Source organism: Xyrauchen texanus, chromosome 44 (genome assembly GCF_025860055.1).
Source record: "Xyrauchen texanus isolate HMW12.3.18 chromosome 44, RBS_HiC_50CHRs, whole genome shotgun sequence".
In the NCBI taxonomy this organism is placed as follows: domain Eukaryota; kingdom Metazoa; phylum Chordata; class Actinopteri; order Cypriniformes; family Catostomidae; genus Xyrauchen; species Xyrauchen texanus.
The window spans coordinates 5,117,909-5,141,582 of record NC_068319.1 but is presented as its reverse complement, the minus strand read 5'-3'; the positions used below and the strand labels follow the sequence as shown (position 1 = coordinate 5,141,582).

The 23,674-nt window shown below is 37.9% G+C and overlaps 1 protein-coding gene across 2 annotated transcripts in view; it reads left to right on the top strand.

Annotated features, from left to right (window-relative positions):
* The window catches only part of LOC127637063 (metal transporter CNNM4-like), a 35,268-nt gene that overhangs the window by 5,653 nt on the left and 5,941 nt on the right, over positions 1-23,674 (top strand). The window contains exons 2-7 of one of the 2 annotated variants that reach the window (XM_052117920.1): positions 1,284-1,427; positions 2,437-2,571; positions 2,713-2,882; positions 11,840-11,936; positions 13,924-14,013; positions 22,573-22,748. In XM_052117920.1, coding sequence (XP_051973880.1) covers positions 1,284-1,427; positions 2,437-2,571; positions 2,713-2,882; positions 11,840-11,936; positions 13,924-14,013; positions 22,573-22,748 — 812 coding nt within the window. The remainder of the gene's footprint in view (positions 1-1,283; positions 1,428-2,436; positions 2,572-2,712; positions 2,883-11,839; positions 11,937-13,923; positions 14,014-22,572; positions 22,749-23,674) is intronic. The other variant, XM_052117921.1, reaches the window with a different exon arrangement.

Sequence of the window (23,674 nt, the reverse complement as noted above, 5' to 3'; positions counted from 1 at the left end):
TTGTTGTTCCGTGTCTGTGAATTGATCAGCCAGCTGTTGCAGTGCTGCATTCACGCACGTGCGTGCTGCGGAATATAAACTCCTGTGGCGAGTAGAAAGGCTTACAGTTAATAAAGAGCACTTCCGAATTAGGACAGCACATCTTCTTTAACATTGCTACATCTGTACACCAACTTTCAATGATGTAAAAGCATGTTCCACCGCCTCGATGCAATCCACTCTGAACAGCTGAAAGCCCAGTAGATGTAATGCGCTGTCTGGAATGGCTTCACTCAGCCAGGTTTCTGTGAAGCACAAGGTAGCAGAGGTTGAAAAGTCCTTGTTTATATGGGTAAGGAGATGAAGTTTGTCCGTTTTGTTAGGAAGAGAGTGGAGACCAATGCGCCAGCTCGTTTTCCTCACCTGCGGAACAAAGCGTAGGCAGCTGACTTTCTGACTTTGCCTTTTTATCATTTGTCAAGACAGTTAAAAGTTACAAAGAACTTTTGAGGAGAGAGAGTGATGAGAATGAAACATGCGAGCACTTTAACATTATGAGCTCAAACGTGTCTGCTGCGGCGGCAGTACAAACATTCAATGTTATCTTTCAGTTTAAATTATTTAGTAAAACTGCCTGTACAATTATTGTACAGGAAAATATTTTTGTTTAAAATAGTTTTAGAATGAATAGTCTTAAAATGAGATTTCAGCAAATCATCTTAACTTATTATGATTCAGGTTTGAGCATTATTGCTCAGAAGCAATATTATTCAGTTTTAGTTTAATGATGTTGAGAGAGAACTACTTTTTAAATAGTTGTGAAAGTCTTTGTGTAACATCCTTCGCTTTTCTTTCTTTTCCTAATCTTATCACTAGACATCTTCATCATTTCCCCTTCTTAAGCTCTTAACTCTAAGTTTAGTAGCACTTGTACTCTTCCCTCTTGGCAACAAACATGAAATGCTAATGGTCCAGTATTGCGTAAAATATTGTGATTGATCCGGCAACCCTGATTATTAATAATTCAAAACATGGGGTTTTCAGCCTTTGCGTTCATAAATGAGCTCATTAATATGTATGGCCATGCAGTGCTTCTATGTGCTTTAAACTGTTGCACCCACTCAATGAGAGTCTTTGCCAAGTTTCAACTAAATCTTTGTTAAATCACTTTTAAATAGCCATTCGTTTGTAATTAAAATATTTCCTGTAGTGCATTTTGTCCTCCATTTTCTTTGAGTTGAACGTGTATTCTGGCAAACCAAGCTGCTCTGTTGGGTTTGTGACTCAGTTGTTTCTGTTCACAGGTAAATCTCACCTGGTTATCGTTCAGAAGGTGAATAATGAAGGAGAAGGAGATCCGTTTTATGAGGTTGTTGGGCTTGTCACGCTGGAGGACGTTATTGAAGAGATCATCAAATCGGAGATCCTGGACGAATCTGATCTATATAGTATGTTAACGATCATTTTCCGTCAAGTCATTTTCATTTGTATGGCACTTTCACAACACGCATCGTTTCAAAGCAGCTTTACAGAAAATCATGCATTAAAAAAACCCATTAATATCTATAAAGTCTCAATTGTGTAGTTTGATGAAATATGATTGTAAATTGTGTATACAAATTAAATAATTAAATAATAATTGTATTTAGAAACCCAAGTGGGCAAGCCAAAGATGACTGTGGCAAGGAACACAAGATATAAGATGTTGGTTAATGGAGAAAAATAACTTTGGGAGAAACCAGACTAACTGTGTTATTTGTGTGCAGTGCAGATCATGGTTTAAAATTAGTAAACTAAGTAAGTGTTTAGGTCCAGTGTTTAAAAACAAAAAGGATTTTGTATGAGTTGTCAGATTATTGACTAATATCTTTGTAGTCCATCCTGGAGTAACTGCAGAAGTTCACATAGATGCAATTGTCCTTGTTAGTTTGGCTGATGAAGGGTTTTGTTGGCGATTAAATGATAGTCTATGTATTCCATTTCAAGAGTGTAATCCATCATTAGACCGAGGTGATGCAGGCAAGATCAGTGAGGTGCATCACAGTTCAACCGGCAGGTCATTTTGTTGAGGTTGAGTGGGGTCCATCTTAAGTCCAAGGTTCAGGCAGTGGCATATGAGGTATCCAATGTCTTACAGTTGTAGTTGGCATCAGTTCAACCTCTGAAGTCCATCGTAATAGACTGAAGTGATGATTGGCTGGCACAGGCTGCATTTAGTCGTCATCTCTCAGAGACACGTAGCAGTGGAGTCTGACACTTAAGCAGGAATGGAGCTGGATCTGGCCGGCTCTGGTAACCTCAGGATAGGAGTCCCGAGGTTGAGACAGGGAAACAAATACAATAATATTAGAGTAGATGTCATTCAATTTTATTGTCATTCAATTAAATCCTTTCGGATTCAAAGTTAATTGATTCAATGATTATTTATGTATGTGTGAACGTATTTTTTTTTTCTAGCTGACAATCGTAACAGAAAGAAAGTGGATCCCAACAAGAACAAAAGGGACTTCTCTGCTTTTAAACATGAGAGGGAATCCAAGCTGAAGATCTCCCCTCAGCTAATGCTAGCTGCACACCGATTCCTCGCCACAGGTGAGCTCACATCTTTTGAGTCCATAACGGACAAATTATCACCTTACTCTCTAAACTTCCACCTCTGTTCGTGTCAACGGCAATGTCTATTGCAAATCACAGCCACAGATTTGTTATTTATTGTTACCCATTTCTCTTCAGAGGTGACTATCTACAGTCCACTCCAGATTTCAGATAAGGTGTTACTACGAATCCTCAAACATCCAGATGTCATTCAGGAGGTAAAGTTCAATGAGGACGACAAGCGCGCTCAACAGCACTATTTATATCAGCGTGGTAAACCTGTCGACTATTTCGTCCTAATCCTTCAGGTGGGTGATACTTGGTCAGAATTTCACATCTCTACCTTGTGCTTTATTAGCATTTAGGTGCTAGCAAAAATAGAACAACTGGACAAAATAAAACTATGGGTTCCCATAGTTATGGAAAACTTGCAAATATTAAGGTAATTTTTAAGAAAACTCACAGAAATGTCTGTCATGAATATACAATTTTCTAGTTTCACAAAAATATTTAATCTGTTAGATATCAGCCAGCTGCGTCAAATCATAAAATACACACAAGAACGCAGACAAGCTTCGTGCATCTCTCTCCCATCTGCCCCCGCTGTCCCCACATCTTCTCCTTAAATACTCCCACCTCCCCTCGCTGGAACACGAGGCCGGTGTGGCACGCTTCGCTCTGCCCAGATGCCGCTCGGCTCTTATCTAGACCACATTGTCCTTATCTAGAATAAAACTTGCTTGCTTCTTTTAACTTCTTTTAAATCTATTATTTTTAATGCATCAGTTAAATTGGTTCACAAGTTGATCTGAAAGGAATATTCTGGGGTTCAATACAAGACAACGCAAAAATTGCAGTTACAGTGAGGCACTTACAATGAAAATGAATGGGGCCAGTCCATAAATGCTAAAATAAACACTGTTTCAAAAGTATAGCCACATGACATAACCATTATGCATGTTTACATGATTTTAGTGTGATAAAATTGCTCACTAATATCCAATATCTCAACTTTGTTGCCATGATGATGTAATGCCGGTACAAAAACTATATTTTATCACTAAAAGCATTTAGAAAAGAGTTTTATCAGACTAAAATAATTTTTACAAACAATGTTTACATCTTGTGGCTATACGTTTGAAACAGTGTGTATTTTTATGTTTACTGATTGGCCCCATTCACTAAATGCTTTTTTTTTTTTATTTTAACAAATAAACAAGGGACCAGACAAAATAACTTATTTTGGTAATGCAAATTTTGCAACCAATGCTGTCGATTGAGCTTTACTTGTAAATAACCCAGAACATTCCTTGAATGATTGATTATGATTCATCAAGAATGAGTTGTTCTAAATCAAAAGGATTTTTAAAAATCCTTACCCAGTAATCCCTAACAACTGGAAAGGTCATGGAAATGTCATAGAAATCGTCATAACTGAAGCTAGTGTAGAATTGCACAGAGACAGACAGGGCTGGATGGAGCATCTGTGACCTCACTGTAAGGTTTAGTTAGAGAGGCCCAGCTGCATCGGAGAGGGCCTGCCCTTCATTAATTGATCCCTCTTACGTAAGAACTGGATCCTGTGCATTACAGCTCTAATCCCGCCCCATTTCTGCCAGCTCGCGACACAAACGCACACATAATCATATGCACAACCAATCAAAGCCACGCGCCATCCATGCCCTCATTCTATAAACCGTCCAATCAGAAGGGAGATTGATGGAAACAGTCTTGACTTTATATATATATAGATATTGACTCATGTGAACTCAAACAGTACAGTAGGGATCAACACAGTAGAATGACCTTTTGACCTCTGTATACATTCCATTCATCCTGATGAATATATACACCACATCTTAGTTTTGCTAAAACTGTGGCTTAAAGTGTCATGAAACCCCCCTTGTTCAGCACCAGTCGTTCACACATCAGAGATGAAAGGGGAGTGAAAATATGTTAAAATGTGGGTGGGGAGGACAGGAGTGGGTGAAGCTCAAAATGTGAGAGGAAACAAAAGCTGTTCTGTCGTCTTTACTGTTCTCACGTTCATACTTTTGACCCATGATTTATATACACCAAAGTGCCTCAAATCAAAAGCAGAGTTTTGGCTCACTTTGCTGTATGTCTGTATGCTGAATATGAACAGTATTGCAAATCCAAGATTTTTTATAATTTGTTTAAACTTTTGAGAATGAAGTGAATGCAGGCTTTGCCAACTAATCCAGGAGTACCTAGAGACCTAATATAAATTCATAGATACTGTATTTATTCTTACAAGGAATTTAATTAGAATTAAAATTTTGGGTTTAATTCACGTTAAACTCTATTCATTGACTGTATTTGTGGCATAATGTTGATTATCACAGAAAACAATTTTGAATCATCCCTCTTTTTGTAAAGAAACAAAACACTGTTTCAAAAGTACAGTTGCAATACTTAAACATAATATGTTATAACATGACTGTAGTAATGTAGGGGCTGCCATTATTTATTGGTCAATTACCATAGGCATATTGGTTATAAGCATGAAAATGCCGATATGAAGAACCGATGGTTGATTTAAACAATTAGTAACACACTTTTTAAAAGCTCTGTGAATTCAAATGAACAATCCTGAAATAGTAATAGACACAAAGAAGAGTTGACTTCTACAGTGACAGTTGTGAAAGCGGTACTTGCCTATAGGCTGCATGATGAGGGAAATCATCCAAAATGTTTTGGAAACAGCAGAATTTGACTTCTGAAACATCAGTACGATATTCATTAATGTTGCACAATTGATTGAATTAAGATTTAAATCTCAATATGGCCGATTACGAAAACTTAAAAGGCTGCGTTTTGCATTCAGCCCTTCAGTCAGCACCGTGTGAGCAAGCGGCGCCCTCTAGCGGTATGGGCAGCATATTATACCACTATAATACAGAATTTAAAAGGGGGATTGGAGCAGAGGGGGGCTGGGCCAGGTCGGAATATCGCGCGCCCGGTCCCCAATCGGCCTGATGAGGTGCGCGAGGGATAAAGGCGGCCGGTGACGCTGGTTAGAGAGAGAGAGAATTACGGGTATGTCCGTAATTCTCTCTCTCTCAAAACATCGTCACCCGGCTTTGTTCCTATAACTTAACATTTTTCCATGATGCTGTTGACATTTCCGTTGAATTGCCCAACATATGCATAGTATGAATTTATAATGTTCCATCATATACAGAACATACATGCAAAAACAGAAGTGCACCTTACTGTACAAAAGTACAAAATATTTTTTTTTCAGATCAATCATCATGTTATTATATTTAGTTATTTTTTATATAGTTTTTGTCTTTTTATCTTTTCATAATTTATTGTGGCTCTCTTTATAATTTTGGCTTATTCAACAGATCCAATACAATGTTCAATGGAAATGATTTATTGTTAGAACAGTGAAAAGGCTTTTGCACCTCTTTGTACAACATTAAAGCACAATCCTTAAGTAAAACAGTGTTCTGATGAATAAATTAGGTTAGTGGCAAAATATCTAAAGGTTTTTGTTAAAATCAGTATCTCTCAAAAATGTTCAGAATGGTGCATCCCTACTCTTGTGTGATCACTTACTATCTTTGTCTGTGTAAAGTTATTCAGTATTGGAGAACTTGATGACAGTGTGCCGATAAACCCTGTAGGCCTAAATCCTGTTAACTTTCACACAATGTAAAGGAAACCAAAAAGAGAATTGACATGACTTTGAGATTTCGGTTTTCATAATTGTGATTTGTTTTTAAACAAGCTGTTGTGTTATCCTTTTCTTGAGAAGACGCAATGGTCTTTAAGATGCTTCATGTTTGGAGCGTGAGTAACAGAACTTCGAACATCGACTGAGGCCCATTCTAGTGTAAAAGGCTCTCATTTCTGTTCCGTGAATTACGTCTGTGAATGAATTTGAATTCTCACTGTAATGCAAGCTCATGCATGAGGCAGCACTGTGATTGGATGGAAGCTTTCCTTCTCATGAATAATGTGGATAAACACTGAATTGAAGGACGTATTAGCGCACTTTTCTACCAACCACAACTCGGAATTTACATGTATACTGCATATACTCTGAAGAACGAAATGGATACAATTTTCCTTTTAAATAATCACTTTACCCTAGGGGGGCCTGGGTAGCTCAGCAAGTATAGACGCTGACTACCACACCTGGTGTCGCATGTTCGCATCCAGGGTGTGCTGAGTGATTCCAATCAGGCTTCCTAAGCAACCAATTGCTAGGGTGGGTTGAGTCACGTTGGGTTAACCTCCCGTGGTCGCTATAATGTGGACCTCGCTCTCGGTGGGGCTCGTGATGAGTTGTGCTGGATGCAGCGGAGAATAGAGTGAAGCATCCACATGCACTAGGTCTACGCGGTAATGCACGTGATAAAAAGCCATGTGAAAAGATGCGCAGATTGACCATCTCAGACGCTGAGGCAACTGAGATTCATCCTCTGCCACCCGGATTGAAGCGAGTCACTACGCCTCCACGAGGACTTAGAGCGCATTGAGAATTGGGCATTCCAAATTGGGGAGAAAAGGGGAGAAGAAGAAAAAAATGTGTTTTGGGGTTTCATGACCCTTTAAAGGGGGATAGTTAACCGTTATTTAGCCATATTGTTCCAAACGCGTATGAAGTTTTCCTTTTGAACAAAAAATTATATGTTAGGAAGAATGCCTCACATTCACTTTCATTGTATGAAAAAAAGATGCAATAAAAGTGAATGGTGACTGAGGCTAACATTCTGCCTAACATATCATTTTGTTTTCAACGGAAGAAAGTCGTGGATTCTGAACAACACAAGGGTGAGTTCATAATGACAGAATGTCCATTTTTGGATGATCTATCCCTTTTAGATTGAAGATGGCAAAGGTGGAATGAGCTGTGACGGGTCACAGGGCGATGTTACGCGCGGGCCACAGGAGATCAGTAAATCACATCCTGGATTTGCACGCTGCTCTGCGAGGTGTCAGCCAGGACAAGGTTAACCCATTCAGAGTCTCTCTGTGTGTGTTTATCATCCCCTAGCACAATGTTATACGAAGCGCAAACGCCATGTGTAAGAGCATTACATCACACTGGCCGTAAACCAAAACGCCTTCAGCTCATTCGAGAACACCTTTTAACATGAGTGAATCTGTCCCTAATTAGCTTATTATAAAGAGTCAAAATAAGATCCCAAAATTAGATGTTTGTACAAATACATTTATAAAACAAATGTAAAATATGTGCTTACTTTGCATGCAGTTAACTGTATATGAAGACTAGGTGACAAAATTAGGGTGTACTGTTTATTTTATTTGTATTATTATTATTATTATTATTATTATTATTATTATTAATTTGTAAAACTGTCTCTAATTGAGTTAAAAGGTTGTTTGTACAAATACATTCATTAAACAACATTTATCAAATGTGCTGGTTTGGTTTGCAGAACATTGTATAAAAAGACTCGGTGATATTAAATAAGGGCATATTGGGTTACTTAATAATTTATTTAATTTAGGGAAGGAGCGATTATAGAAATGTTAGCTGATACCGATAGCAGATCATTGCTTGTTATTGCTGATATGTAGATGACTATAAATTTATGCTGTTTTCACTGTTTTTAAACAAAATAATACTGGCCACACAAAGAAAAATCACATTGTGCTTTGAAATCAGGTAACAAAACATATTATTACTGAGTGCTCAAAGCTAAATCATAATAAGTAGGTATGCAACAATATAGACATTTTGACCAGTAATTAATTGGATGTTATGGCTGATAATGAATATGATATCTAATATAGAATTTAATAGTGTATATATATGTATATATATATATATATATATATATATGAGTGAAATGTATTTGTTTTAACATTTCAGAGTGCAGGGTCAGACATGATAAGGTGCCACTGGAGCAGATAGGGTCAAGGGCCCAACAGTGGTATCTTGGTGGTGCTGGGGCTTGAACCCCTGACCTTCTGGTCAGTAACCCAGAGCCATAACCACTGAGCAGACACCAAGAAAATAATTTTGTTAGACTTTACAGTAAGGTTGGTTAATGTTAATTGCAACATATACATTTTCAAATGAAAAGTTGCACGTTAACATTAGTTAATGCATTTTGAACTCACATGAACTAACAATGAACAATTGAGTTTTCATAAATTAACATAAAAAATATTTCTTAATGCTCTACAAATGTATTCTTCATTGTCAGTTTATAATATCTAATGCATTAGCTAATGTTAACAAATGAAACCTTATTGTAAAATGTTTCCGATCATTTCAACTCATCCCTCAGTTTGTAAAAATCTAAATAATACAAGTTAGTGGGGAAAATGTACAGAAATACAGCCGATATTACTCCGACATCAAACTGTATAATGAGAAGTAGAAAAGATGGATAATATTTAGTACTTTGAAATCTGGCAGGAAAATAGTTAAGTACTAATAAGGTCTATTATTATCTCCTGTCAATATCAGAATTGTTTTATTTAAAAAAGGTACATATTAATAATCACTGTTATCAGTATGGTCCGTGATATATCAAGCATCTCTAATTGAATTGTATTTTATACAAACTTTAATTGACTTTTATTTTCAAATATACTACAGTTCACATTTCTGAGATTTGGTTAGCAGTGTCAAGTCCTTTCAGTAATGTTTTGCTATGTCCTACAAACATACAGTTGAATTTGTTTCGGCTCTGATTTGCTGTCACACAGCTGAAGGCAGTAAATTGTTGGTTATATTAGTTGTGTTTGTGGTGGCTACCTGAATATAGATAGCAGAGCAGATGAGAGCCAGATCGAGTGACAGGATCTGTGTCATGCTATCCGATCTACACAGATCTGGCAACGGTTTTTGAGAATGAGAGGAAAAGGTGAATCACCGTTGGGGGCGGAAAATTATGTAAATATGACGCCAGAGACATTGGAAATGATGTGTGTGCGCTCACAGAAGCACCTTGACATACTGCTCATGCACCGCTTTGATTTTACCATGCTAAAAGTAAAGAGCTCGCCCTCCTTGTGGGAATTTTGGTTGGATTTGTGCCATTCTGTCTTTAATTATGGACAGACATTTGGTTCTTTTTCAAGAACAACAGTTGAGACCTTTAAAAAAAGGAGTATTTGACTTAAACAGTTTGTTAGACTGTTTTATAAAAGACTCTTTCATTATTTAAGAACTGCTCATTGCTGTGGACTCATGCGGGGCTTTGGGTTTCAATATCTGAAAGGACAGCACAGAAAGAAACAAAAAGATCCTATGAAAGCTACAAAAGAAACAGCTTTGTTTAATCGCCAAAATATTTTACATTAATATTAGCAGTTTCCTCTTAGCTAACATGTGTGGTCCTATCTTTACGTGGACTAAGATCACAAACATACTTTACGCAAGTACACACACACGCTCATTGCCAATGCATAGTTCGGTTAAACAAACTGTGCAAAGATAACGTGCGATTAGCGTTACTGTGGCGGTAAAAATATCTTCGATAGAGTTACCGTCTCTAATGTTCGCTATTGCGCCCCTTGTGGCAACATTATGAATGCAACAATGCTCAAAATCAAGCTTTCGTAGCTAGAAGTGTCTGTTTACAGACTTAATTATTTGATTAGCTCTGGACTCATTATTAACCATTGTCTCCAAATTCTTTTTGACATACATGAATAACAAAATGTAATATACTGTGTACAAATTATATGATGACGTTGAAGGGGAGTCAAAGTTTTTAAAAGGATTTTCGAATCACAATCTGTTGTGGTTCGTTCAATGGCATTTTAAAGACCTTTAAACAAACCTCTAAATTTTATGTGATATGTAAATATATAATAAAGTGATGAATAATATCAAAGGGTTAGTTCCCTCAAAACTGAAAATTATCGCGTTATTTACTCACCCTCTTGACATTCCAGATGTGTATGACTTTAAAGATTTTTAAAAGAATATTTCAGCTCTGTAGGTCCATACAATGCAAGTGATGGTGAACAGAACTTTGACATAAATGCATATAAAGGCAGCATAAATATAATCCATACTCCAGTGGTTAAATCCATATCTTCATAATGGATATTCCAGGTGTGGGTGAGAACCAGATCAATATTTAAGTCCTTTTTTTAACCATAAATCTCCACTTTCACTTTCACATTCTTCTTATGTCGTTTTTTTGGCAATTTGCAGTCCTCATGCATTTTGCCACCTTCTGGTCATATCGCATCTGAAGACATGGATTTTACCACTGGAGTCTTATGGATAACTTGTATGCTGCCTTTATGAGCTTTATGAGAATTCAAAGTTCTGGTCACCATTCACTTGCATTGTGATGGACCTACAGAGCTGGAATATTCTTCTAAAAATCTTAATTTGTGTTCAGCAGAAGAAAGAAAGTCATACACATCTGGGATGCCATGAGGGTGAGAAAATGATGAGAGAATTTACATTTTTGGGTGAACTATTCCCTTATGCTTATTTTGTCAATTCTGAAGGAAAGTGCTCCAGCAGTCTTTTGTTGCTATGGTTACCTCTTTTGTCTGTACACTTTTAAGGTCACTGATACATTATTTGAAAGCGCTGTTACAATGTTCCTAATGTGATATGAAAAATTAAAGCTATTTGGAGGGAACTGGATAGCTCAGCGTGTAAAGACGCTGACTACCACCCCTGGAGTCGCATGTTCAAATCCAGGGTGTGTTGAGTGACTCCAGTCAGGTCTCCTAAGCAACCAAATTGGCCCGGTTGCTTGGGAGGGTAGAGTCACATGGGGTAACCTCCTCGTGATCGCTATAATGTGGGTTGCTCTCGGTGGGGCGTGTGGTGAGTTGTGCGTGGATGCCTCGGAGAATAGCGTGAAGCCTCCACACATGCTACGTCTCTGCGGTAATGCACTCAACAAGCCACATGTTTAGATGCGCAGATTGACGGTCTCAGGCGCGGAGGCAACTGAGATTCGTCCTCCGCCACCCGGATTGAGGCGAGTCACTACACAACCATGAGGACCTAGATTGCATTGGGAATTGGGCATTCCAAATTGGCAAAAAAAAGAAAAAAGCTGTTTAGTATGTGCTTGTTTTGACTTCCTATGGGGAAATCCTATGGGAGTGTCCCTCCGATAGTGTGCACACCGGTCGTGTGCTGGTTGGTTTACAATGATGAGCTTCCATCTAATGAACAAATTAAATGGCATCAACGCAATATTGACACAACTCGAAGTTCTAGATTTTCACAACGGTCAAGTACAAACTAACAAACTCTCCCTTGTCCCTTTAGGGTCGAGTGGAAGTGGAGGCAGGAAATGAGAATATGAAGTTTGAAACAGGCCCTTTTTCTTATTATGGAGTCATGGCTCTGACTGCATCATCCCTGGGTAAGTATTTTACCATACCTCACTTTCACCCTTGCTTTCTCCAATTGATTTAAAGGAACAGTTCACCCTAAAATTATAATTCTATCATCATTTACTCACCCTCATGTCATTGCAAATTTGTATGACTTTCTATGATATTTTCATGGATGTTTGTATCCATACAATGCAAATCAATGGGCTTCAAAAAGGACATAAATGCAGCATAAAGATAATCCATACGACTCAAGTGGTTTAATCCATGTCTTCTGAAGCGATGTGATCAGACTCAAATGTAACTCCTTTTTCCTCCTTGGCACAATCATAAATTGCTCGATTACACTTCCTTGCGCTTTACCTTTATGCTGCATTTATGTCCTTTTTGGAGCTTTACATTTTTGGACCCCGTTGACTTGCACTTTATGCATTAAACTATTCCTTTAAAAAGTGTGAAACATACTCACAACACAAAAGTCAGTATAATGTGATTTGCTGTAGTTGTGTGACCTTTAATATTATTATTATTATTATTTTCTTAATCTGTATTTATTTCTTGTTTACCAGTGAAAGTTTCTTAACATCCTAAATACAAGATAAATCTACTTGAGAAGCAAAATTGAAAAAGATATGAAGACTTGTTTGTGGAGAATATATCTCTTTTAAATTAAGCTAATTAAGTACATTTCTTGTTTTACGCATGCATCTAACAACATTTTGTAATGTCTATGCTTAAAACAATTAATACAAAAAGTCCACTGGTGTAAGAAAAACAAACATCAAGATATATTCTCTGAAATGGTTATCTTGCACTATTCTGTTTCTCAAGTATATGTGTTTTGTATTACGGATGTTTAGATTTTAGATGTTTGGATATTATTATAAATATTTTTGCAGTGTAAATGTCCCTCTATAAACTGAACTGTTCATTAATTATGAATAAATACGTCAGTTTCTGTAATAAACGCTATTTAAGGTTGATTTATGGGGAAGATGATTTGTATATCTGTTGATGTATTTGCTGCACCTTTTTAGAGTTTGTCCGCGCAAAGACTCGAGCTCTTTGTCATGATCTGTCATTGTAAGTTAAGACTGTGCTGTTATGTAATAAAGGAATGAATAGGACACGTTTGACTGCAAGGACATCTGCGGGCCGAGTGTCAGATTGTGTCATGATGCTGTCTGATTGTGTGCCATCACCTCCAGCTGTGCCGCAGTCTGTCAGTGTGTCAAACATCACCATTATGTGCTTTAGCATGTGTCTAAATGTGCCTTTGTGTGCTTTATGAAACACTGCATACAAGACAAAGGTCATAAAGGATAGTTCACCCACAAATTAAAGTTCTATAATCATTTACACACCCTCATGTCGTTCAAAATCCATATGAACTTTTAATTTATTGAACAGGAATTTAAGAATCGTCACACAGCTCCAAGAAGGTTAATAAAAACAAGTAAAAAGCGTAAAAAGTGCAAAGAAAAAAACAATAAATAAAGTCATTTGATAACTTCGTGTGAGGAAAAGATTTCACAGAGATTTTTAATAAATATCGACCATAATTCAGCCTTTTCCTCACACATAAAGCTATCGAATGGCTTTCACAGGACTTGAAATATAACGTACGTTGTATGGATTATTATTCAGTGTTTTTTCTAGCTTTTTTTGGAGCTTGACACTATGAACTGTCATTGTATTATCATGAGCTTTTTAAAAATGTGACTTGTATTTCACGGGTAGAAAAAAAACCGTATGGGTTTGGAACGACATGAGGGTGAGCAAATAATTACAGAATTTAATTTTGGGGAGCACTACTCCTTTAATTGACCTCAAAAGTTGTCACGACAACTTTGGCAGCCCTACAAGCAACACAACCCTCCCCCTTTAAGAAAAATACTTTACCGTGGTGTCTGAACGACAAATGATTTTTAACTGTCTCAGCAGGATGTTGATGTGTGACGTGTTTAAAGAGCTTGTCTGTCTCTCTCTGCTCTGGCTCCCCCACCCCTCTCTCAGCTGTCACCCCCCCTCTCTCTCCTAACATGGTGTCACCTCGTCCACGCCGCCTTTCGCTTAAGAGGTTTTCTCTGTTCTCTCGTTTTCCAGGTAAAGTCCCTGCATGTTGGATGCTAACCCCGGGGGCCGTAGGGGGAGCCCGGGTGGCACTAACATGGGGGTGGTGTGGGTCAGGAACTAATTTAAGCAAAAGTTGACCCTTTAACATGCCATAAACCACAGTCCAGCAAGTTCACATTTTGAATATGCAAATTTAGTTATCATTTAGTAATTATTGAGAAGTGTTTAGCTGATTTAAAAGCTTTTAACCCCTGAGCTGCCGATCTAGTAGGGCTGGGTAAAATATCGATTTTCTGTTTAAAGAAATATTCCGGGTTCAATACAAGTTAAGCTCAATCTTCAGCATTTGTGGCATTATGTTGATTACCAAAAACATTTTTAATTTCGACTCATTCCTCTTAATCTGGGTTACAGTGAGACACTTACAATGGAAGTGAATGGGGCCAATCCGTAAAGGTTAAAATACTCACTGTTTCAAAAGTACAGCCACAATTGATAAACAATATATGTGTTAACATGACTTTACTGTGATGGCATCGCTTGCTAACCTTTTCTGAGCAAAGTTGTCCAATTTTGCAACTTTGTTGCCATGACAGTGTAATGGCATATACTCTGAGACCCTCAAACTACCGTAAAAATGACTATTTAAACAACTTAACAGCTCAAAAATACATGAGATTTAACAGAAGAATTAATGTAAGTGCTTTTATACAATTATAAGCTTCATATTTCTGCCTTTTAAAAGCTCCAAAAATTGGCCCCATTCACTTCCATTGTAGGTGCCTCATTTTAATTTTGAGGCATTTGGGGACGAGTTGAAATCATCTTTTTTGGTTATCAACATTATGCCACAACCCAGAATATTCCTTTAATCGCAACCTAAATTTGAGCAATCCTGATTCAGATTTTTAAAATCCCAAGATCGATCTTTTACGTTAAAATTTACCTCAGTTTTGATTGTGTTGATTATTATATCTGTTAAATAATTAGTAATTGACCTACATAATTTGGGCCCAGTTGTTAAATGTTTTTTATTAATATTTTTGTAATGTACCAAGTAGGGATGCACGAAAATGGAAATTTTGGCCGATACGATAAATGACAGTTCATTATATTTAGAGGCCGACAGCCGATATATCTGTCGATAAATATAAATCTGGATATAAATCAACATTCTGCGTGCCTGAATGTAAATCAGCCATGTAAAGTGGATAATTGCTTTAATTTAAAAACAACTTCAAAGGCAGAAAACAAGGAACCTGCAAGGAAACATTTAAATCTTTCATTCCCATAATCACTTACCCTATGTGTCTTTCTTTGAACCAGTTAAATATAGACATTTTGCATTCCTATGGCCAACCTTTTTTATTTAAAGTATATTGACTCTGCAATTTGTAATTCATTTGATGAGTGAGCTTCTTTTATAAATACAGTGCATTGCACTTAATTCAAACTTGTCAAAAGACCACAATAAGGAATGCAAACAAGTCTCAAACTTACTATCAACATGATAAAATGCTTTAACATACAAAAAGATGAAGGAAACAAAATGCTTGTGTGGCACGGATAAGTAAAATGTGTTTATTCAGATCCAGTATTGTCTTGAGGCGTCGCATCATGTAGAAGACACCAATAAAACCGCTCATGGTGTGTGCCTGAAAAAAAACAGAATTTACCTGCTTTAATATATCGGACAGATATCGATATGGCCGCCGATATATCATGCATCCCTATTACCAAGTTAGAAGGTTCCCTGTATAATTTACAGCATTAGCTTAGACAGATTGTCTTTTATATGTAAGCAAAATGGACATTATAGCTGAAATATACCCAAATGAATCAGAATTGAATCAAGAGTTTGTGATTTGAAATCAAATCGGGAAATCTGTATCGATACCACACCCTACTATCTAGACAGCAATTTTTGGTGTTATGGATCCTTCAGACATGATAATTATGCTGCCTAAAGGTGTTAAAAACAGCTAGAAGGTGTGTTTATATCTGCATATCACCCATACACCATTGCTAATATGAACACGTATACAGCTGAAGTCAGAAGTTTACATACACTTAGGTTTAAGTCATTAAAACAAATTTTTTAACCACTCCACAGATTTCATATGAGCAAACTATAGTTTTGGAAAGTCGTTTAGGACATCTACTTTGTGCATGACACAAGTAATATTACAATAAACTGTTTACAGACAGATTGTTTCACTTTTAGTTGATTATATCACAATTCCAGTGGGTCAGAAGTTTACATACACTTAGTTAACTGTGCCTTTACGCGGCTTAGAACAATCCAGAAAATTATGTCAAGCCTTTTAGGCGATTAACCAATTTGCTTCTGATAGGCGAATTGGAGTCAATAGGAGGTGTACTGAATTGGAGGTGTACCTGTGGATGTATTTTAAGGCTTACCTTAAAACTCAGTGCCTCTTTGCTTGACATCATGGGAAAATCAAAAGAAATCAGCCAAGACCTCCGAAAATAAATTGTGGACCTCCACAAGTCTGGTTCATCCTTGGGAGCAATTTCCAAACCCCTGAAGGTACCACGTTCATCTGTAATGATACGCAAGTATAAACACCATGGGACCACCCAGCCATCATACCGCTCAGAAAGGAGACTCATTCTGTCTCCTAGAGATAAACGTAGTTTGGTGTGAAAAGTGCAAATCAATCCCAGAACAACAGCAAAGGACCTTGTGAAGATGCTGGAGGAAACCGTTAGACAAGTATCTATATCCACAGTAAAACAAGTCCTATATTGAGATAACCTGAAAGGCTGCTCAACAAGGAAGAAACCACTGCTCCAAAACTGCCATAAAAAAGCCAAACTACAGTTTGCAAGTGCACATGGGGACAAAGATCTTACTTTTTGGAGAAATGCCCTCGTCTAATGAAACAAATATTTAACTGTTTGGCTATAATGACCATCGTTATGTTTGGAGAAAAAGAGTGAGGCATGCAAGCCAAAGACACCATCCCAACTGTGAAGCATGGGGGTGTCAGCATCATGTTATGGGGGTGTTTTGCTGCAGGGGGGACTGGTGCACTTCACAAAATAGATGGCATCATGAGGAAGGAACATTATGTGCATATATTGAATCAACATCTCAAGATATCAGCCAGGAAGTTAAAGCTCGGTCATAAATGGGTCTTCCAAATGGACAACTACCTGAAGCATATCTCCAAAGTTGTGGCAAAATGGCTTAAAGACAACAAAGTCAAGGTATTGGAGTGGCCATCACAAAGCTCTGACCTCAGTCCGATAAAAAATGTGTGGGCAGAACTGAAAAAGTGTGTGCGAGCAAGGAGGCCAATCGTTATGACTTTACAGCTCCAAAACATTATAAAATTCACATTTCTGCCTTTAAACCCTCCAAAAAACCCTACAAACCTGACTCAGTTACACCAGTTCTGTCTGGAGGAATGGGCCAAAATCCCAGCAACTTATTGTGAGAAGCTTGTGGAAGGCTACCCAAAATATTTGATCAAAGTTAAACAATTTAAAGGCAATTCCACCAAATACTAACAAAGTGTGTGTAAACTTCTGACCCACTGGGAATGTGATGAAAGAAATAAAAGCTGAAATGGAAAGATTTCTATGATTAAATGTCAGGAGTTGTGAAAAAATGAGTTTAAATTTATTTGGCTAAGGTGTATGTAAACTTCAACTGTATATCTTGTCCAGATGCTTGTACCTCTATATGTACAAGTACATATGTAGATTTTGATCACTGAATTTGAGTAATACATACACCTTTACCTTTAGCACCAGCATGATAACGATATAATGGATTAAAATGAAAGCTTCCTGGACTATGTGGCTTTGGCATTGACTTCATGAGCTCAATCTTCAGCTAGCTCCTCCTCTTTAACCACTAGCACACCCCTGCTTCCCGCATCATGACCTTTCCATCACACCTGACCTAATGCAACTGAACATAACATTCACATGACCCTGAAATCTTCTGAGTTGCCTTAGTATTGGACTGTACCAGCCAATGTGCTCTGCTTCTACTTGGAGTATCTGTCTGCTTCATTAAAATCTGTTTGTGATGTCATGATGATTCGTCGGATGACTGAATGCCATAGGGGACTAATCGCAGTTCGTATGTATCTCTGTAGGAGACCTGTCAACCAATGTGTCCAAGGTCACATTTAAATAAAACTTGATTTTACTTTAATGTAATTGATTTCTGTGCTATTAGCTACAACAAACAGAATTGCAAGAATTGCAGAACAGGGGTGATTTCTCAGGACACCTATTTCAGTGATTTCTGTCAGGTGTGGACATTTATGCGCTGTGTTCCAAAATAATAGCTTGCAGCACTTTAAATGTGAGCAGTCTGACTCTCTTGGTAGGAGTGGAATGTAGTATAATATAGTCGGATACTAAGGCAATCTTTTGATATCATCCAAATTCTGTGATATTGCTGTGATGATTGGTTTAGTCAGCAAAACCTCTCCTATGTTCTTTCAGAACTGACAATTCCAGGAACATTTTTAAGAGAGTTGCATCCATCTACATGTTACGAGTGAATGAAACAATGTGACAACTAGAATGATCCCATTGTAATCAACAAAGCTGTTGATGTTTGCAGTATGGAAAACCTGTTTATTATAAAAGGAACATGTTATAGAGCGCTGTTTGCCATGAACATTCAACTTAATGAAATAGTCCAACCAAAAATGTTAATTCTCTCATCGCTTATTCATACTCACACCATCCCAGATGCGTGACTTTCTACTGCTCAACACAAACTAAGATTTAAAAAAAAATATCTCAGCTCTGTAGATCCATTACAATGCAAGTAAATGGTGGCCAGAACTTTGAAGCTCCAAAAAGCACATAAAGGCAGCATAAAAGTAATCTATACGACTCCAGTGGTTTAATCCATGTCTTCAGAAGTGATATGATAGGTGTGGTTAAGAAACGGATCAATATTTAAGTACTTTTTTACTATAAATTCTCCTCCCTGCCCAGTAGGTGGTGATATGCACAAAAATAATGAAAATCTGCAAAAGAAGGAAGTGGAAGAGAAAGTGGAGAATTATAGTACAAAAGGACTTAAATATTGATCTGTTTCTCACCCACACCTATCATATCTCTTCAGAAGATATTGATTAAACCACTGGAGTCGTATGGATTACTTTATGCTTTCTGTATGTTCTTTTTGGAGCTTCAGATTTCTGGCCACCATTTACTTGCATTGTGTGGACCAACAGAGCTGAGATTTTCTTAAAATATTTGTTTGTGTTCAGCAGAAGAAAGTAAGTCATACACATCTGGGATGACATTGCCCATTCTTGAATCAGTTACCATGTGCTTCTGATGTTTTTCAATGGGATCAAGTGAAATGTTTGTGCTCCATTTATTTGTATCAGTCAGCATTCATTTTTATCTGTTGTCATTACTGTAAAATGTGTTAGACATCTCTGACAGTACTGCAGGTAGATTGTAACTACACCTCTAGATGGCGCTAGAGTACTAAACTTCCATTCAGAACACTGATCCCATGAATTTGGTGACCTTTTATTTAGAGGTTTCATGTCCATAGGTACGTGAAGATATTTAAGTTTTTGTTACATACTAATACAGTAGGATACTATACTGTTTTCTATCTCTGCAACTAATTTGAAATCTTACAGTCCATAATGACCATCCAATCATTTGCAATCATCTTTCCATTCAAATGTGATTGTTTTGTTTATCGTTGTTTCTTTCCCTGTTTCATTGGTTTTATTTCAATGTTGTGGATGGTGTGAGTATGAATTATTTTCCCAGATGAGTGTTGGTTTTTATTTCAACATTTGTATATTGTGTGTGTGAATGCATTTCATTGATGTTTTGTGTGTGTGTGTGTGTGTGTGTGTGTGTGTGTGCAAAATGTGGAATTTTGGAACACCCTTGATTTTATAAAATATAAATTTATAAAAAGATTTTTTTTATAATTCTAACATGTAAAATGTTCTATTATGGTTTAGGTTTGTCCTGGGGTTTTCAAACTGGTGTACAGGGACCCCCAGGGGGCCGCAAGGGGTTGCTAGGGGGTCAGTGATACATTTCAGAGAAAAAAAGCGCTTAAATTGTTTTACAAATGTTCAAAGGTCCAAATGTGACATCATTACGGTTTCATTCTGCTTTCTAAAGACTGGTCGTCATGAGGTTGGAGGTTGATTTATTTTATGCTTATTCTTATTTATTTTATTATATTAACAGCCATAATTTAAATTGGAACAGTAATTATATTTTATATATATATATACACTCATTTACATTTATATTTACATTTATGCATTTGGCAGACGCTTTTATCCAAAGCGACTTACAGTGCAATTATAACAGGGACAATCCCCGTGGAGCAACCTGGAGTTAAGTGCCTTACTCAAGGACACAATGGTGGTGGCTGTGGGGCTTGAACCAGCGACCTTCTGATTACCAGTTATGTGCTTAGACCACTACACCACCACCACCCACCTAAAGGATTATTAGGAACACCTGTTCAATTTCTCATTAATGCAATTATCTAATCAATCAATCACATGGCAGTTGCTTCAATGCATTTAGGGGTGTGGTCCTGGTCAAGACAATCTCCTGAACTCCAAACTGAACGTCAGAATGGGAAAGAAAGGTGATTTGAGCAATTTTGAGCGTGGCATGGTTGTTGGTGCCAAACGGGCCGGTCTGAGTATTTCACAATCTGCTCAGTTACTGGGATTTTCACGCACAACCATTTCTAGGGTTTACAAAGAATGGTGTGAAAAGGGAAAAACATCCAGTATGCGGCAGTCCTGTGGGCGAAAATGCCTTGTTGATGCTAGAGGTCAGAGGAGAATGGGCCGACTGATTCAAGCTGATAGAAGAGCAACTTTGCCTGAAATAACCACTCGTTACAACCGAGGTATGCAGCAAAGCATTTGTGAAGCCACAACACGCACAAACTTGAGGCGGATGGGCTACAACAGCAGAAGACCCCACCGGGTACCACTCATCTCCACTACAAATAGGAAAAAGAGGCTACAATTTGCAAGAGCTCACCAAAATTGGACAGTTGGACATTGAAATGTTGCCTGGTCTGATGAGTCTCGATTTCTGTTGAGACATTCAGATGGTAGAGTCAGAATTTGGCGTAAACAGAATGAGAACATGGATCCATCATGCCTTGTTACCACTGTGCAGGCTGGTGGTGGTGGTGTAATGGTGTGGGGGATGTTTTCTTGGCACACTTTAGGCCCCTTAGTGCCAATTGGGCATCGTTTAAATGCCACGGCCTACCTGAGCATTGTTTCTGACCATGTCCATCCCTTTATGGCCACCATGTACCCATCCTCTGATGCTACTTCCAGCAGGATAATGCACCATGTCACAAAGCTCAAATCATTTCAAATTGGTTTCTTGAACATGACAATGAGTTCACTGTACTAAAATGGCCCCCACAGTCACCAGATCTCAACCCAATAGAGCATATTTGGGATGTGGTGGAACGGGAGCTTCGTGCCCTGGATGTGCATCCCACAAATCTCCATCAACTGCAAGATGCTATCCTATCAATATGGGCCAACATTTCTAAAGAATGCTTTCAGCACCTTGTTGAATCAATGCCACGTAGAATTAAGGCAGTTCTGAAGGCGAAAGGGGGTCAAACACAGTATTAGTATGGTGTTCCTAATAATCCTTTAGGTGAGTGTATATACACACAAATCAGCCACAACATTAAAACCACCTGCCTAATATTGTGCTGCCAAAATGGCTTTGACGCATTGAGACATGGACTCCATAAGACCTCTGAAGTTGTCCTGTGGTATCTGGCACCAAGATGTTAGCAGCAGATCCTTTTAGTCCTGTAAGTTGTGAGATGAGGCCTCCATGGATCGGACTTGTTGGTCCAGCACATCCCATTGATGCGCAATCGGATTGAGATTTGGGGAATTTGGAGGCCAGGGCAACACCTTGAACTCTTCATCATGTTCCTCAAACCATTCCTGAACCATTTTTGCCGGTCTGCGGCTACGCAGCCCCATACACAGCAAGCTGTGATGCACTGTGTGTTCTGACACCTTTCTATAATGGCCAGCATTACATTTTCCAGCAATTTGTGCTACAGTACCTCTTCTGTGAGATCAGACAAGAAAGGCTAGCCTTCGCTCCCCACGTGCATTTATGAGCCTTGGGCACCCATGACCCTGTCGCCGGTTCACCGGTTGTTTTTCCGGATAAAACTGCATACCGGGAACACCCCACAAGACCTGCAGTTTTAGAGATGCTCTGACCCAGTCCTTTAGCCATCACAATTTGGCACTTGTCAAAGTCACTCAGATCCGTACGCTTGGCCATTTTTCCTGCTTCCAGTTAAAATAAATAGCTGGGGGTCCTCGCAAGGAGATCATATTATGGGGCCCTTGCATTTTGTAAAGTTTGAAAACCCCTGGGTAAGTCTATAGTAATTATAATTTGCTTCATTTTCAAACAAAATAAGGCTAGTGTATGACCCTATTTAGATAGAGGAGTAACTGTTTGTGTAAGTGTGTGTAAGCAGGCGTGTCATGGCATGAACTGACATAGTTTTACTGTGCATTCCAGAGTTTCGCTCGCTGTCACATGTGAGCGGATTGAATCGCTCAGTGTCTCTGAGCTGTACTGAGAGAGTTGAGTCTGTATCTATCAGCGGAAGTAACAGTCAGCTCAATAACAGCCCATCTGCACAGTACGTCCCTGATTTTAATGTGCGGGCCCTCACTGACCTACAGTTTGTGAAGGTAAGTTAAAAAAACTGTTCAAATAAATCTCCATATCAACATTGCTAATAGTCAAAAATCTCAAACAGACCCATTGTTTGGCCTGTATTTGCAATTTAAAATCTACTGGCATACAACCGTGACGGCATGGCCGAAATGAAGTGGTAACTCCCCCTTGTGTCAGTACAAAAATATACAGACAGCCTTTTCAATGAACATTTTGTGTTTTTAAATATTTTTGAATAAATACTGTCTAAATTTCTCATTTAATTTCAGCTATCTTGAGTAGATCTCATTTGCTATCATTAAATTGTATTATATCATATATTTATAAAATGCATGTGACGCAAATGTAGTTTTCAGCTGAGTACGTGTTCTAGACACGTGGAAATCGTCTGCACATGTGCTTGTTGTTCACTTTAGAGGTCGACCAAGAGTGGATTTTGCCTATAAAGATAACTAAGGTGGTGAAAAGGCCTATAACCGATTAATTGGCCAATAGATTTATAGAAAAAAAATAAAAATATTTGTAGTTCCTTACTATGACAGGCACAATCACACAGGCAACAAGAGTCCCAGAAAATGAAATCCCAGATGTTGTTTATTGTTCAACCAAAATCCCAATAATTATCAGAAGAAATTAAGATTCTGTGCATAATGTGGAATGTTTTACTATAAAAAAGCCTGAAACACAGCGGGGACTCTTATTTTGTAATTTGGCTCTATATTTAATATTAAGCATTTTATAGCCTATATATTCACCGGAGGAAGGTGTATGTTTTGTTTGTATATACTTTACCAGATACCAGGAAAAACAAGATATGAAGTTCGAGACCAGATATTTGTGCTGACGGGACACGTTTCCATATAGTCACATTTTATATTCCATGTCCTTGCTTCAATTTAGGTACTTGATTATCTAATCAAAATAACACAAAATGCTTCAA